The 14,299-nt window shown below is 45.3% G+C and overlaps 1 protein-coding gene across 1 annotated transcript in view; it reads right to left on the bottom strand.

Moving 5' to 3' along the window:
• Fam120a (family with sequence similarity 120A) overlaps positions 1-14,299 on the bottom strand; it is a 96,757-nt gene that overhangs the window by 45,914 nt on the left and 36,544 nt on the right. Inside the window, exons 4-7 of the mRNA XM_028867661.2 lie at positions 9,467-9,595; positions 8,471-8,567; positions 1,121-1,218; positions 653-936 (exon numbers count right to left, since the gene is read on the bottom strand). Of these exons, the coding sequence (XP_028723494.1) occupies positions 653-936; positions 1,121-1,218; positions 8,471-8,567; positions 9,467-9,595 (608 nt within the window). The remainder of the gene's footprint in view (positions 1-652; positions 937-1,120; positions 1,219-8,470; positions 8,568-9,466; positions 9,596-14,299) is intronic.

Below are 14,299 nucleotides of genomic sequence, written 5' to 3'. Positions count from 1 at the left end.
GCAGAGGTAAATGTAACAGGCTCCAGCCCTGCTGGCACCCATGCAGTAGTAGCCTGCCCTGGCTGGTTACCTCACGTAAACAGTGCTCAGAGTAAGGAGATGGACTCACAGGAACATATTTAGTCCCCTTTCTTCCAATCAGAATACTTTAGGGGGCAAAGGAGGATACAGTATGATTTCTGCCATCTGATTTTAACCAACTGTGCATTTGTGAATTTTAATGCTCTCTAGGAAGAAGTCTGATCTGAATCCAGGCAGCATTCTATACTTTTGGCTAGGCAAATGGTGTTATTTCAAGAATGGTGCCTTGAGCTGCTGAGTTTGGAGGAGAAATTCGGGGCTCTCTTCTGCAGGGAGCCCAGAAGTTAATGCTGTCAGGGGACTTGGTGTACATGATGAGCCTGTGGTGCCACACAGCAACCCCCATATTTGAGAAGTAACATAACTGAGTTACTGTTAAACTTTCCCAGGTTCCTAGGATCTCCAGCCACAGGACTAAAACAGCAAGACTTGACACTGGAAAGACCTCCTCTAGGTACACACAGCACCCACTTGTGGTAGACAACTTTTGGCATAAATTCCAAGTAGCTGCAGAATTAAGGAAGCCCTCAGGTCACGGCACCTGGAGCACTCTGTGACTGTGCATACTCACTTGGTTGCCCCGCCACTGCCCTCATCATTGTCTGATGATGATGATGTAGAAGAGCCAGGAAAGTAGGCAGAATCCACGTGATTGGGGCTGCCACTCTGGGCTGGGTTGATGGGCGAGGAGCGCTCATACAGCGGTGTGTGCTTCCCCTCATGAGGAATGTTGCTGTAGCTGTTCTGCTCTGTCAGGTTCTTCCCGCTAGTATCCAGGGCGAGGGCAGGCTCAGGGAGGCTGTATGGGTATGGACCCTGGCCTGGGGCACCCCCTGGGCTGGGCACCTGTGGGATCTGAGGTGTAGAACACAAGTCAGTGCACAGGGCTGGTAGGACCTGAGGCAAGCCTAGACTGGCTGTGTCCTCTTCAGACATTTTTAATTGGACAAATTGGCATCTACCTTATATATCAACCTAAGAATTTAAGAAAGTTCATATCCAAGGCCCACAGCACTACTTGACTCAGGGGATACCTTACCGCGGGCTTTGCTTGCAGAGAAGTCTGTGGAATGTTGAGCATCTGAGGGGGAACATATGGTGGCACCATCCCAGGCATTCCAAACGGATTTGGTCTGGCTGTTTTGTCAATATGGGAAGAAAATGATAAGACAGCTGTGAAGAGAATGCCATATCTCCAGGACACCCCGGGGAAAGCCCAGGGTCCATGTGCCCTGCCCTTTTCAGATATACCACTGCCTATAAACTTTTAGAAACTCGAATTTATCGTGTGGCTTCAGATGCCATGACCTCCTCATCTTGCTTTAGAAGTGGAAACAAAGCAAGCCCAGAGCTCCCAAATTCAGTGTTCTCTTCAGATCAGAGGGCTTTCTAGCCTCTGCTCTGAACAGCACTGGGCAGGGGAAGCACACGTGACCACCACCTCTTAACCCAGCTTCTAGCCAAGGAACCTACCCCACTCCCAGAGTTCTTCACTCTCCCTCTCTATGAAAGAAAACCTCCAATTCCATATTGCAGGAGTGATTCAGGGTCACACTAGGACTATAAATGCAATGCTAGCCTCACTGCTCCAATCTGGCAGGCACAGGGTCTCTTGAGAGCCACGGTGCAGCTCACAAACACTGGAAGAAACGCACAGATCGCTGCACACTTTCTCCTCTTCCACGAGGATGCAGGAGCTAAGCTCACAAGCTTCCATCTCTCTAGCATTCTCATCTCCAAGAGCCTACAGCTCTCAGCTCTGAACTGCCACACAGGCCTTTGATCCTGGCTCTCACGAACTAAATCCTGGCACAGCTTCCCCTTTATACTGAACAAAGAGGTCTGCCCTACAAACAGCTGGGAAGAGTCAGCCTGGCATGTGTGCTCAAAGGGCACATTTACACATGCAGACACACCAAACATGCATGCACCTGCACACAAGCAACCAGTCTACCAGTTCTCCAAGTGTGAGGTAAAAGTCACTGCACCTGCTAAAGACATTCTATGGTAATTCAGAATTATAGTGGAGTATCAACCAAAAAAAAAAAAAAAAAAGGCTACAAAATCCAGTAATGCTTAAGCACTGTCACTGGAATCACTATAGAAAGCCTGCTTAATTTCTGGTAGCCGACCTTTTCTATTTAACTTGGGAGGCGGTGGCTGAGACAGGGTTTCTCTGTGTAGTCCTGGCTGTCCTAGAACTCGCTCTGTAGACCAGGCTGGCCTCAAACTCACAGAGTTCCACCTGCCTCTGCCTCCTGAGTGCTGGGATTAAAGGTGTGCACCCCCACCACCCGAGGCTGGCTAACTTCTGAATAATAAAACGAGGTCTGGGCTCACAGCTTACAGTCATCCCTTTCACCTGAAGATAACCACTCTGTGTTATGCTACTTTTAGCTGGAACTACTAATACCTCCCTAAAAAGCACAAACTTTCCTTTGAACAAACAAATAAACAATATAACATAAATTCAAAGATTCCCTCTAAATTGTATTTCTATTATTTTTATTTGTGTGCACACATGTGTGTCATATGAGTGCAGGAACCTGTGGAGGCCAGAAGTGAGCACCGAATCCCCTGAAACTGCCTGACATGGGTGCTGGGAACCTAACTCAAGTCCTTTGCTGAGACACCTCTCCAGTGCCCTCAAACCACACACTGTAGTCAATGGCTGCAAACATGCGCTGTGTCTCCACAGAGCAAGCTACTGTTCTCTCATGTCAGTCCTGTGGTGACTGAATGAATTTGTCTGCATATTCCTGAAGAAATGCCTGACCACTCAGGACCTGTCTCGGGGGCCTCTCTCTAAATTGGTTCTTGTTCTCCATGCCAGTGCAGAAGCTGAAAAGAACCATGGTCCCCCTTCTCTATGACAAGAGAGTCTCAAAAGAGACACAGGGCCCAGTGTACAGGCAATATTGCTGCTTTCCAATTTCCTTTTTACCACCACATACTAGAGGCAGGCTTTTGTTAGCAAAGTATGTACAACAAAGGAGAAAAAGAATGCAGGAAGAATGTTTACTTAATGTAGAGTATTTTTACAACTTTAAAAAAGTGTTAAGTATTACAGACTTCTCCAGGAATGTACAGAAAAGCAGCACATAGAGCTGCCTTTGAGGTGCGTTCACTGACTTTTCTCCCCAAGACCCCAAAGCTCAGTTCCATGACCCACCCCAGTGACTCACACTGCCCATAGAGCTGCCTGGCTTCTCCTCTATATTAAACTAGATACCTGTTTAAAGGAATGGTGTTATACTAGAACCACTTCCAGCTAACTGCAGACATAACAGCCCAACCCCCACTCCCAGCCCAACCTAACAGAGGCTATTCTGTTAAACTAGAGATGCTACATTAACCCAAACACAAAATAGGAACAGTAACCTTTTAAATGTTCTGGGACTGGGAGATGGCTGGATGGATAAGAGTGCTTGCTCTGCAAACAAGACCTGGATTCAAATCCCCAGCCCCCACATGCCTACAACCTCAGGATGAGGTGGCAGAGGTCAGCCAGGCAGCCTAATGGAAATGGCAAGCTTCCAGTTCAATGAGAAGCCTTGTCCCCAGGTAATAAGGTAGAGAACAAAAGAGGAAGACAAGCTATATCTTACTTTTCCAAAGATGTTAAAAATGGAGCTTTGAAAATTGATTCAAAGACTAAAACAATGTAACTCCTGCTGTCCACATTAGTTTTCAATGATTGTTTATAATTGGCGGACTCTCTTTTTCAATGGGCACATTTACTGAAAAGTGCTTTAGGCTTTACCTGGTCATTGCTCCCTTGTTATAACCCTAGAACCACCGATCTTTTCACTGTCTGCATGGTTCTGCCTTTCCCTATGGAAATATGGAAGTATATTCCACACAGCTAGAATCACGTAGTACGGAGACTTTAGTTTCGCTTCTTTTACTTAGCAATGTACACCTAAGGTTCCTTTGTGACTCTGCATGGCTGAATAATGCTCCACTATACCAGTGCTATCGTTATCCACGTAACCCATCTTTAGAACATCTTGGTTGCTTTCAAGTTTGGACAGACATAAATTAAGCTGGTATGAGCATCCATGGCAGTCTCCACAAACATGACTGCTGGGATCATAATTGTCAGAGTATGTTTTACTTTGTGAAAAGCTGCCAAATTGTCTGATAAAGTGTCCATCCCATTTTACATTCTCTCCAGCAACAAAGCTCTTTTTTTTTTTTTTATTACATTTTTATTTATTAATTTTGTGAGGGTGCATGTGTGAAGGTACCGGGTACACATGACACAGTATGTATATGGAGGTCAGAGGACAGCCTGTAAGAGTCCCCTCTCCCTCACTCACGTGGGCCACCAGAAGTGAACTCAGGTTGTCAGGAGTAGCAGAGAGTGCCTTGACCTGCTGAATCATCTCAAGAGCAGCAACACTTCTTGTTATTTCACATCCTCAACAGCGTTGGACAATTTAACCTTCTGGACAAGAGTGTACTAGGAGCTCATTTACTTTTCCTAAGTGTGGTTCAGAATCATAGTGGAGTAGCGACCAAGAAAAAAAAAGAAGCTACAAAATCCAGTAATGCTTAAGCCCACAGGCTCATATGTTTGACTACTTGGTCCCCAGTTGGTAGAACTGTTTGAGAAGGATTAGGCATGGCCTTGTTGGAGAGGGTGTGTCACTGGGGGGCAAGCTTTGAGGTTTCCAAAGTCCATGCCATTCCCCAGTAGTGTTCTCTGCCTTGTCCTTGTGGCTCAGGTGTAAACTCTCAGCTATTCTAGTGCCCAGCCTGCCTGTTGCCATACTCCCCGACGTGATGGCCACGGCCTCACCCTCTGGAACTGAGCCTCAATAAACTTTTCTTTCATAAGTTGCCTTGGCCATAGTGTCTCCTCACGGTAACAGGAAGGTAGCTAAGGAGGGCTCTCGTGTCACTCATGCAGCTTTTAAATGTGCACAAGCACTAGTCTGTGCTCAAGTAACTAGTAGGACATTAGTACTTGTGTTATCTGTCACTTTAAACCACAAATTCTGAGAACCCAACTTAAGCCTTTCTCACGCTTGTGTTCAAAGTGGTGATTCATGACAAGCTGTAACGGATAGTGTGCTAGGACACAAACCACGCCACCCCTAGTGTGTGTGTGTGTGTGTGTGCGCACGCGCGCGCGCGCACACGGGCGTGGGCGTGTGTGCTGACATGCAGCACAGCACATGTGTAGAGGTTGTCAGACAACTTGCAACAGTCGGTTCTCTTCTTCCACCATGGGAGTTCTGGGGAATCACACTCCCCGGCCAAGCCTTCTCAATATGCCCTGTACTTACTTTTAAAAAGCTAAGAGAAGGCACAAAGACATTATCTGAACACATACTTTTTCCATTCTTCAACAATGCCTCACACATCTAGCTCACGGGTAGGATAGATACTGATGTCTCTCCCGGCCTCCAGGGTAGTAGTATTGAAACGGTAATGACCTTTATCAGGTCAGGCCCAGAGAGACCCTTATAAGCTGAGGGTGCTGTCCTTTGAGTGGATTAATACAGAAAACGAAACTGAATTTCCAGTCAACTCTATCCATAAAACACTTAAGTATCATTTAATTACTGAAAACATGAATCCACTTCACACACACTGTAACTTAAAATTTACCTTGTTTACAACATGGTCTCTAGCCTTGACCAACCAATGCAATATCATGTGTACAGTCAGGCATCCCTCAGTATCCCCAAAGTATTCCAAGGGTGTCCTGATAACTCCATTATCCCAGTGGATACCAAAAGCCATGGCTGTCCAAGTCCCTTCTCTATATGGTACATTTACAAAGAACCTGCATACAGAGAATTCATACAGAGAGAACCTGTGCACACAGAATCCATACACAGAACCTGGGCACACCCGCCTGTGTGCTTTACATAAAAGACTAAGAACAACGACTAAATACCTACAAGGTAAATGCTGTATATACAGTTGCTATGCTGCATTATTGGGAGGAAATGACAGGGAACAATCAGTACATTTTCCACACAATTTCCTTTACAAACATTTTAGGGACTCAGATATGGAGGGCTTACACTATCTTTCACCATACTTCCTGTCCTTAATACACTGTGAGGCACCATTCTGCTCTCATAATCTCCAGTAACTGCTTAAAATGGTAGCTGCTGCTCACTGTTCCATGTGCTGTGGTCTGGACATGCTGTCTCTAAAAGGGTCACGTGATGGACACTTGGTCCTTAGTTTGGTGGTACTGAAGGTGATGGAGCACAGTGGGAACTACTAAAGACCCTTGGACCCCAGCAGTCTGTCTCTCTCTCCTGTCTCTCACAGCATGCTCTCTTGTGACAGCACAGAGCTATCACTGTGGCCCCATCTGCTGCTCTCTCCCTCCACCACGTGAGACCTGGAGAGAGAACCCAGGTCATCAGGCTTGGCAACAGGGACAACTTTTACCTGTGATCCATCTTGCCAGCCCAGTCTTCTTTTCTTTAGAACGCTACTCAGCCTTAGACATTTTGTTATAGCAGTGAAAACCAAAGTAATATGCAGAGAGCCAAATGTCGACACCTGATGATGCCGTCCTACTTCCTCGAACAGTCAGGCCTCCTGACTATTCATTTAGCATTCCGTCACTGATTCAATTGGTTGGTGCCCTTTAGGCCATTCTGCCTGTAACAAATACTTCACATACACTTTCTCTTTTATATTCATGCAGTGATGCCGCTACAACAGAACATAAATCCAAGGCCAGCAAGTAGTTGTATTAGATGGGCCAGACACAGGGTCTAGTGTTGATTTCATGCTTTCTATCACCTCAACAAGCAATTATGAAACATCTCTTGTGTGCAAAGCATACAGCAGATATATCCTAACTGATGGAACGATGTATACCTGTTCCATTTTATAAACTGTGTTCCTTTTCCAAGAATGATACCAAAATACACCACATTACTTCACTCCCTTGATTTAAAAACGTAATGGTTTAATTCATTCAGCCAAGTATTTATCCACAGAGGATGAGAACAGGCCCTGGTTCCCTAGTCCCTGTAGGTGGAAGAAGGTACAGAGGCGAAGCCACCAAGAGATGCAGACACTGTGTGAGGATGTAGCAACTGACAGAAGACACTGGGTGCCCTCGGTGAATAGACACCCACATTTGGGTCTCATACACCAGCTGATTCCAATCCAAGGCAGTCAGGGAGAGGAACGCCAGATATACTAGTCAGTGCAAAGGGCCACCAGCAGAAGCCAGCTTCGTCCACTCAAGGCAAAAATGTTCCTGCGCCATCGGCCTAAGGGGCAAGCTGTCAGCAGGCAGGGCGGAGCCAGGTGCAAGCAGAGTAAAGACATGGAAGTCAAGCCGAGTGTGATGGAGCCAGCTCAGGGATTTAAGTGTAATATGTCATATTTTGAAAGATTGCTCTGACTACTCTGAGAAAAGTGAATTGCACAGTATACAACTGAGTAAAAGGAGTATCAGGAGAGAGAGAGGCTGGGTGAACAAATGGCCAGGCTCCCCTGGCCCTTCAATCCCATCTCCCTCAGCCACAGTGTCTGAGAGGTACACTGACTTGCTCAGGTCCCAGCTGTCATGCCGAGCCCAGTACCTCTGCTCTGCGTTCCCAGTGCCTAACACACTGACAGAATCATACCTGACTCCTCCACAAAGAACAGCTCTTAGGGTCTAGGTAACAGTGCTTTCCACACAAACCTGATGACTTAAGTCTGAGCTCTCCCATTAGGAAAGAATGTCTCTCGAGCTGTGGCACACATGTGCCCCCACACACACACACACACAACAAACAAAGATAAAAAGAACTTTTGAAAAGTATAATTCCCACATATATCTAAGGAACATTCTATTTTTGCTAACAGCTGCCATGAACAAACAACAGCAACAGGCCTTGGTGCCACTTCTTAGACTTTCTTATCTCTATATTGAACCTGCCCTTCTGCAAGGAAAAGCAATGGCCATGGAGGGAGAGGAAGAGGAGGAGGAAGAGAAGAAAAGCAGCAGGATAGCAGCAAAGGGGCGCTCCTGTCACTCTACCGCACTGTCTGTGTCCTCAGGAGACCCGTCCCTGCTGTGACCTGCAAGCCTGTCTCCCTGGCCTCTACTTTTCCCTTCCAAGTCTATACACTCCCTCTTAGGAACCACTAAGAAAGTGGGCCACACTTGTACGAGTGAGAAAATCAGACTTTCAAAGAACAAAGCTGCCATATGTGGTGTGTATATCTTTAATCCCAGCACACAGGGGCTGAGGCAGGCAGATTTCTCTGAGTTCAAGGACAGCCTGGTCTTCATACTGAGACCTTGTCTCAAAATAGTAAGTAAGATAAACAGATAAAATCTGCTGGAGAATAACGAACTCTCAGGATTTATACACTTAACGGCCATCGCACAGAGGCTCTGTTTACTTACCTAAGTAATGTGGTGGGTGAAATGGCATAGGCTTGCTAGTTGCTGAGTAATATCCAACTGCTCTCTTAAATCGAATGACTTTGTCATCTGTTCGAGACTGAAAGAAATGTGGGAAAGCCTTAGTTATGCCACTGGTCATATGTATGAACATTTTTATCATAAATCAGCACATGAATAATTTGTAACCTTTCAGGTTAGATAAGAATGGAGAATGATATGAAAACCTTCAGATCAAACACAATAGATTATTGCCAAACTTTCAAACAAAAACTAATGAAATGTAATCAGAATCAATGTGGTCAGAAAGTAGGCTTCTCAGCTGGCAGCAGGGATGGGTGCTGTTTCTATGGCTTCTCTGACCAACTCTGTTTGGTCTCTGACGCTCTCCCCACACGGCCAAGCCTACCACCTGCTGTGGGATGGACGGCATAGACTGGAGGGGTAACATGAGCGCGGCTGAGGCTCTTCAGGCCGAGTCTCAGCATCTCAATCCTCATCCGCTCTACTGAGCTGACTTGTCTGCATTCTTTATTTCCCAAAACAGAAAGTCTAATCGTCAATCTACAATGCCATCTGACCAACATGCAGTTTATCTTTTGAAAACTTTGGCATGAGCCAGGCATGGTGATGCATAACTTCAGTCCCAGCACTGAGGAGGCAGAGGCAGGTGGATTGCTGTGAATCCAAAGCCAGTCAGGGCTATACAGAAAGACCCTGGCTCAGAAAAAAACAAAAACAAAAACAAAAACAATCACCTGGTACACACATCTTATGAGCACAGAGCACCACAGACCCTGGCATCACTACACTGACTCCCTCCTGTTCACCAGACAAGCAAGGTGACATGGCTGAGACCACCCAGCTGCTGAAAGACACACTGGACATACTAATCCTCTGACCCAAGGTCTACAGCATCCTATCTCAAGCACAGCCTTCCAACCTATCCCCCTGAGCACAACCCATGCAAAGCCCAATTCTTCCGATTTGTGCTGTTACCTGTGAATGCTGAAAAACATCTTTAGCTATGGCATCCAGGTCAGAGGTGTCGTGAATGCTGCGGACATAGTCAGCAACAGCTTTGATCACTACATCACAGGGTGGCAAGACCAGCTGGTGGGCTCGGACCTGGAGGACAAATCACATGTCAGCAGCAGGCAGGAGGCTCGGGGATGGGTAAGTCTGCAGGCAGGGCCCCGACACTCCAAAGGGTGCCTACTGGACCCCTGCTGGGACCTGCATACCTCCCACCCATGAGATCCTGGCCTGGGCTCCTCTAAGAGTAGCTGGCTCTACCCTGTGGGGCTGAAAGAGCAGGGCTGGGCTTTCATCACTCAGCCTTCTACACCCCACAAACTCAACAGCCCCACTGGAAGCCATTAGCTTCCTTTCTGTATTAACAGGTTAGGCCAACATAGTGTGACCTTTGAACCTGCACCCAAGGCTCTCTGAAACTTGAAGGATGAACTCAGTTACCAAGTGCCTACACCCACCACATTTATGTATGAACTTGACAACAACGGTAGTACTGTCAGTGCACTAAAGACACACTTGAAAAGAGAGGACTAGAGACTGTAGTCTAACATCCAATAATGAGAGTGGGGTCTCTCGTTATCCAAGAATAGCTCCTACCAGCAGAAGGCGGGTTAGTATTAGAAGGAAAGCAAAGTTGGGGTAGACACAGCAATGGCTCCCACGACTATCTCCATTCCGCTATCCAGAACCTGCACGTACAATGTGGTGTGCAGGATAGAGAGGCTGCCAACTGGCTCACCTAAAAATAAAGTCCTGTCTTAGACTGTGTGGATGGCAAAGTGTAATCACAGGGTCCTCCATGGGGGGCACAATGTCCGGGAGGCGGCATGAGAAAGACAAGACCTGCATTGCTGGTTTGGATGACAGAGAAGGAGCCAAAAGCCAAGGAATGTAAGCAGCTGCTGGAAAGTCCAGGGAGAATTCTGGACTGCCGATGAACACAGGCCTGTTAGAGCTTGACTTTAGCCCAGTGAGACCCATTTAAACTTCTAGTCTCTCTAACACTGAGATAATGTTCGTGGCTTTTTTTTTTTAGACCAGAGGTGTGTGTATAGGGAGCGTAATGATTTAAGAAAAGTTTAACCTTAATAAATAAAATGGAAAATACATGCATTTATTACTTTGAGATTACTATGCAAATTTCCAGATGCCCAAAGCTACATTAAATTTCCCTTTTAAAAAAAAGAAAAGGCAATGTAGTTTTCCCCCTTAAAACGTGGAATTTTCCATGTGGATCACTGTTTTTCACCCATAAGAGCAGCACTCTTTGTTTGGTTTGTAGACTCTGGTTCAGGGAAAAGACCATGAGGGCTCCCTGAGTGTGACTGAAGTGTTTGCTGATGTTGACCATCAGCACATTCCTAGAAGCCTAAAGCCCCTCTGTGTGTGGCAAAAGACTACTGCCACCCGTGCTCCCAGAAGACATGCAGAAGGGTGAAAGTGCTTGAGACTGCTCTAGGTGGAAGGGGCTATGCTCTGCCTCCTTTGGGATGTTTCAACAAGCTCAGGACAAGGCAAGTATGGGGTCACCCCAGCAGCCAGAGAAGTGAGGTCAGGACAGAAATCCTGAGCTAACCCATACCACCTCACTCTCATGTTCCTGCTAACAGACATTTGGGCACCTTGCTCTCAGTGAGTGTCCCATCAGAAAGGGCAGCATGTGGGCTGAGGGGCTGGGGAGTGTCTTGATGGCCTGGCTTCAACCTATAATCCACAGGTTCAAACAGGTGTTTGTGGCTAGCTGGTCACTCAAATACTAGATGCACCACTAATGACTTAATGCTTAAACAGTATCTGAAACACTAGTTATTTAGGTGGCTTTATACATTAAAAGACAATAACTCAAGATGGCAAGAACAAAAGTCACTGGATATAATAAAATAGCTTCTTGATTGCTCTTTCAAAAACAAAGGCAGCCCATGGCTGGAGCCTGAGACCTCCTTGCTGTCACTCCACCCAAGGCTGCTGCCCCAAGAGTCCTGATCTGAACAGATGGTGCAGTAAGCATACCCAAAATCTTTTAGGTGGCCCGAGCAACAACAGTCTACTCTTAGTTCCATTTTTAAATTTTAGCTTAAAATATAAGGTTAGGAAAAACAAACGTCAAATAAACTCCAGCGACTCCGAAGTTGGAAACAATTATTCTGCTTCTGAGGAGAGTATAGATGATTTCTGCTTCATTAAAAACTGTTTATGGTCAAGTTCACAATCATGAAATTGGGAAGAATTTTACTGTAGATCACTGCTTTGTTCAAAAAAGGAGGGAGGTATAAAAGAGCCACAGGGTTTACCCACCCTGTGCTTCCCGGGAAAAAAAAATTAAATAATAGGTAATGTTATTTTGGTAAAAATGATAATTACCTAAGCATAAAATTTTCATGTAAACTGGGTGGTGGTGGCACACACCTTTAATACCAGCATTCAGGATGCAGAGACAGGAGGATCTCTGAGTTCAAAGCTAGCCTGATCTACAGGGTTCCAGGGCAGCCAAGGATACACAGAGAAACTCTGTCTGGGGATGGGGTTGGGGAATCTTCCAATGTGAATTTTCACTTTGAGCACTGTTTTCCCAAAATGAACCGTTTTCTACTGAAAACTTTGTGCTATGATCTTCCACACATCTGTGACAGATAGCTATAACACAGAACCACCACACTGGAATCAGTGAGCTGCCAGAGTAGCCCCAAATGACAGATTACAGTCAATGAATCAGCAGACAAGACATCCCATTCCCTCATGCCAATGAACATAAGCTCTGTCCTTTGACCTCTGTTTGAATATGAAATGCCCCCTCCCTACACACACACACACACACACACACACACACACACACACACACACACACATTTAAACACTTGGTCCCCAGCTGTAGTCCTGTTTGGAAAGGTTACAGACCCTTAGGATGTGGAGTCTTACTAAGAGAAGTATTATCACTGGGAAAAGGCTCGATTTTACAGCCTCACTACACCTCCCATTTGCTCTCTCTCTGCTGCCCATGTATAAGTGAAATATGATCAGCCAGCCTCATGGTCTTGCTGCCATGCCTTCCACGCCATGATGGACTCTATCCTCTCTGGAACTATTAAGTCAAAATAATCCCTTTCTCCCCCAAAGTTGCTTTTTGTCAAAGCATTCTATCATAGCAATAGAAAAAGCAAATAATACATTTAATTTGAATTAAAAAAAATTCTCCAGGAGACCCAAGCACCAGGGCTGGGTCGGTGATGTAGGCACTGGCTGCATTTCCTAGCCTGTCCCCAAAGCAGGTATCTAATCTCTACAAACACTATGTCCATGCCATCTGAGGTTCAGCTATACCACCAAGCAGCTGACAGTCCTGGGGCTGCTTTCATTCTTCCTTGGAGTGCGTGTAGAGATATCCATAAGGTGGTAGGATGGTGAAGGATGGTACTCACACCACAGGAAATCAAGGCAGCCTCTAGCAACTAGATCATGGGGTTCTTCGTAGGATCTTGGAGGGGAGGGGGCTCTACAGCCAGAGATGCTGATTCTTTACAATCACTAATTTTGGTCAGTTATTTCAAAGGACATCTTAAGGAAGCTAAGAAGAAACAATACACTATACCAACAAAGCACAAAGGAAACAATCTCTTCCAGATAAGACAAAATATCAATGGCACCTGTTACAGAAGCATTTATTCACTGCGTATAACCCTGTAGCTCCAATCTTGACTACACTGTAAAGCTCTAAATTCATTTAACTAATGTCACTATATTATATTCCAGTTGTTAGGTTAAGCCCACCACAACACAGTATTCAGATATTTTCATTATAACCAAAGACTCGTGGAATATCATTGACAAAAAAAAAAAAAACAAACAACAACCAAAACCACCAACCTCTCAACGCTTTCTAAAAATCATCATTAGAAAGGATAACTTAGGATAACTTTAATGCTTCTGTGCAGGGGTGAGGTTCAGGCCAGTCTCCCCAGAAAGCTCCCACTGCACAGGGAGCTTATAGGCGAGCTGCTTTCCACAAAACCCAAGGGGAAATCAATACACTGTTTCTGATAGGTCAGACACTGAGACAGCAATTATGTTTTAATCAGGCACACTTTCTTCATGAGGTCAATCACTGCATTCCACTTGTAGACAAACACTGCCTCAATTCTAAGTGGTCTCAACATCTCATCCAGAATAGGATTTGTGTGTGTGTGTGTTAAGACAAAAAAAAAAAAAAATGGACACTTACCCAAATATATGTACTTTTATGTTGGGTAATATTCCTTCCACCCCACTTTTTGAGACAAGATCTCACAATGCGGCTCAGGCTAACCTGAAATTTGCTATCCAGCCCTCTCAATACATAGCCTTGTCTAGCCTCCAACTCATGTTCTTGCTGCCTCAGCCTCCTGAGTTTCGGAATTACAAGTGTGTGCCACCAATCCTCATCACTTCAAAATTCTTCTTCAAAAATGTTCTTTTCTTTGTTTATTTTTACCTTTAAACAACTGTGGATGCCCATTTACCCTATGTATGAGAACTCACAATGTACACTCAAACAGAATGCTGCCATCCATCATTTGGGTCCTGCACCATGCCACCAGACCATCACTCATATCCATGCTGCATCTTAAGGAAAAAGAACTTCAACATTAGGATGGCCATAAAACAAAGGAGCACATTTATATACCAAACTGTTTATTACAAAAAAAAATGGGTGCCCTCAGCCTGGAAGCTGTATGAGACTCAGCTGAAGACGAAAAACACAAGGAAATGTCGGCACTTGGGGTTCAGAAAAAAGGTGCCATTTTACTTTAAGCAACATTTATA

This window comes from Peromyscus leucopus, chromosome 5 (assembly GCF_004664715.2).
Source record: "Peromyscus leucopus breed LL Stock chromosome 5, UCI_PerLeu_2.1, whole genome shotgun sequence".
Classification (NCBI taxonomy): Eukaryota; Metazoa; Chordata; class Mammalia; order Rodentia; family Cricetidae; genus Peromyscus; species Peromyscus leucopus.
This window is presented reverse-complemented; position numbering and strand designations above follow the sequence as displayed.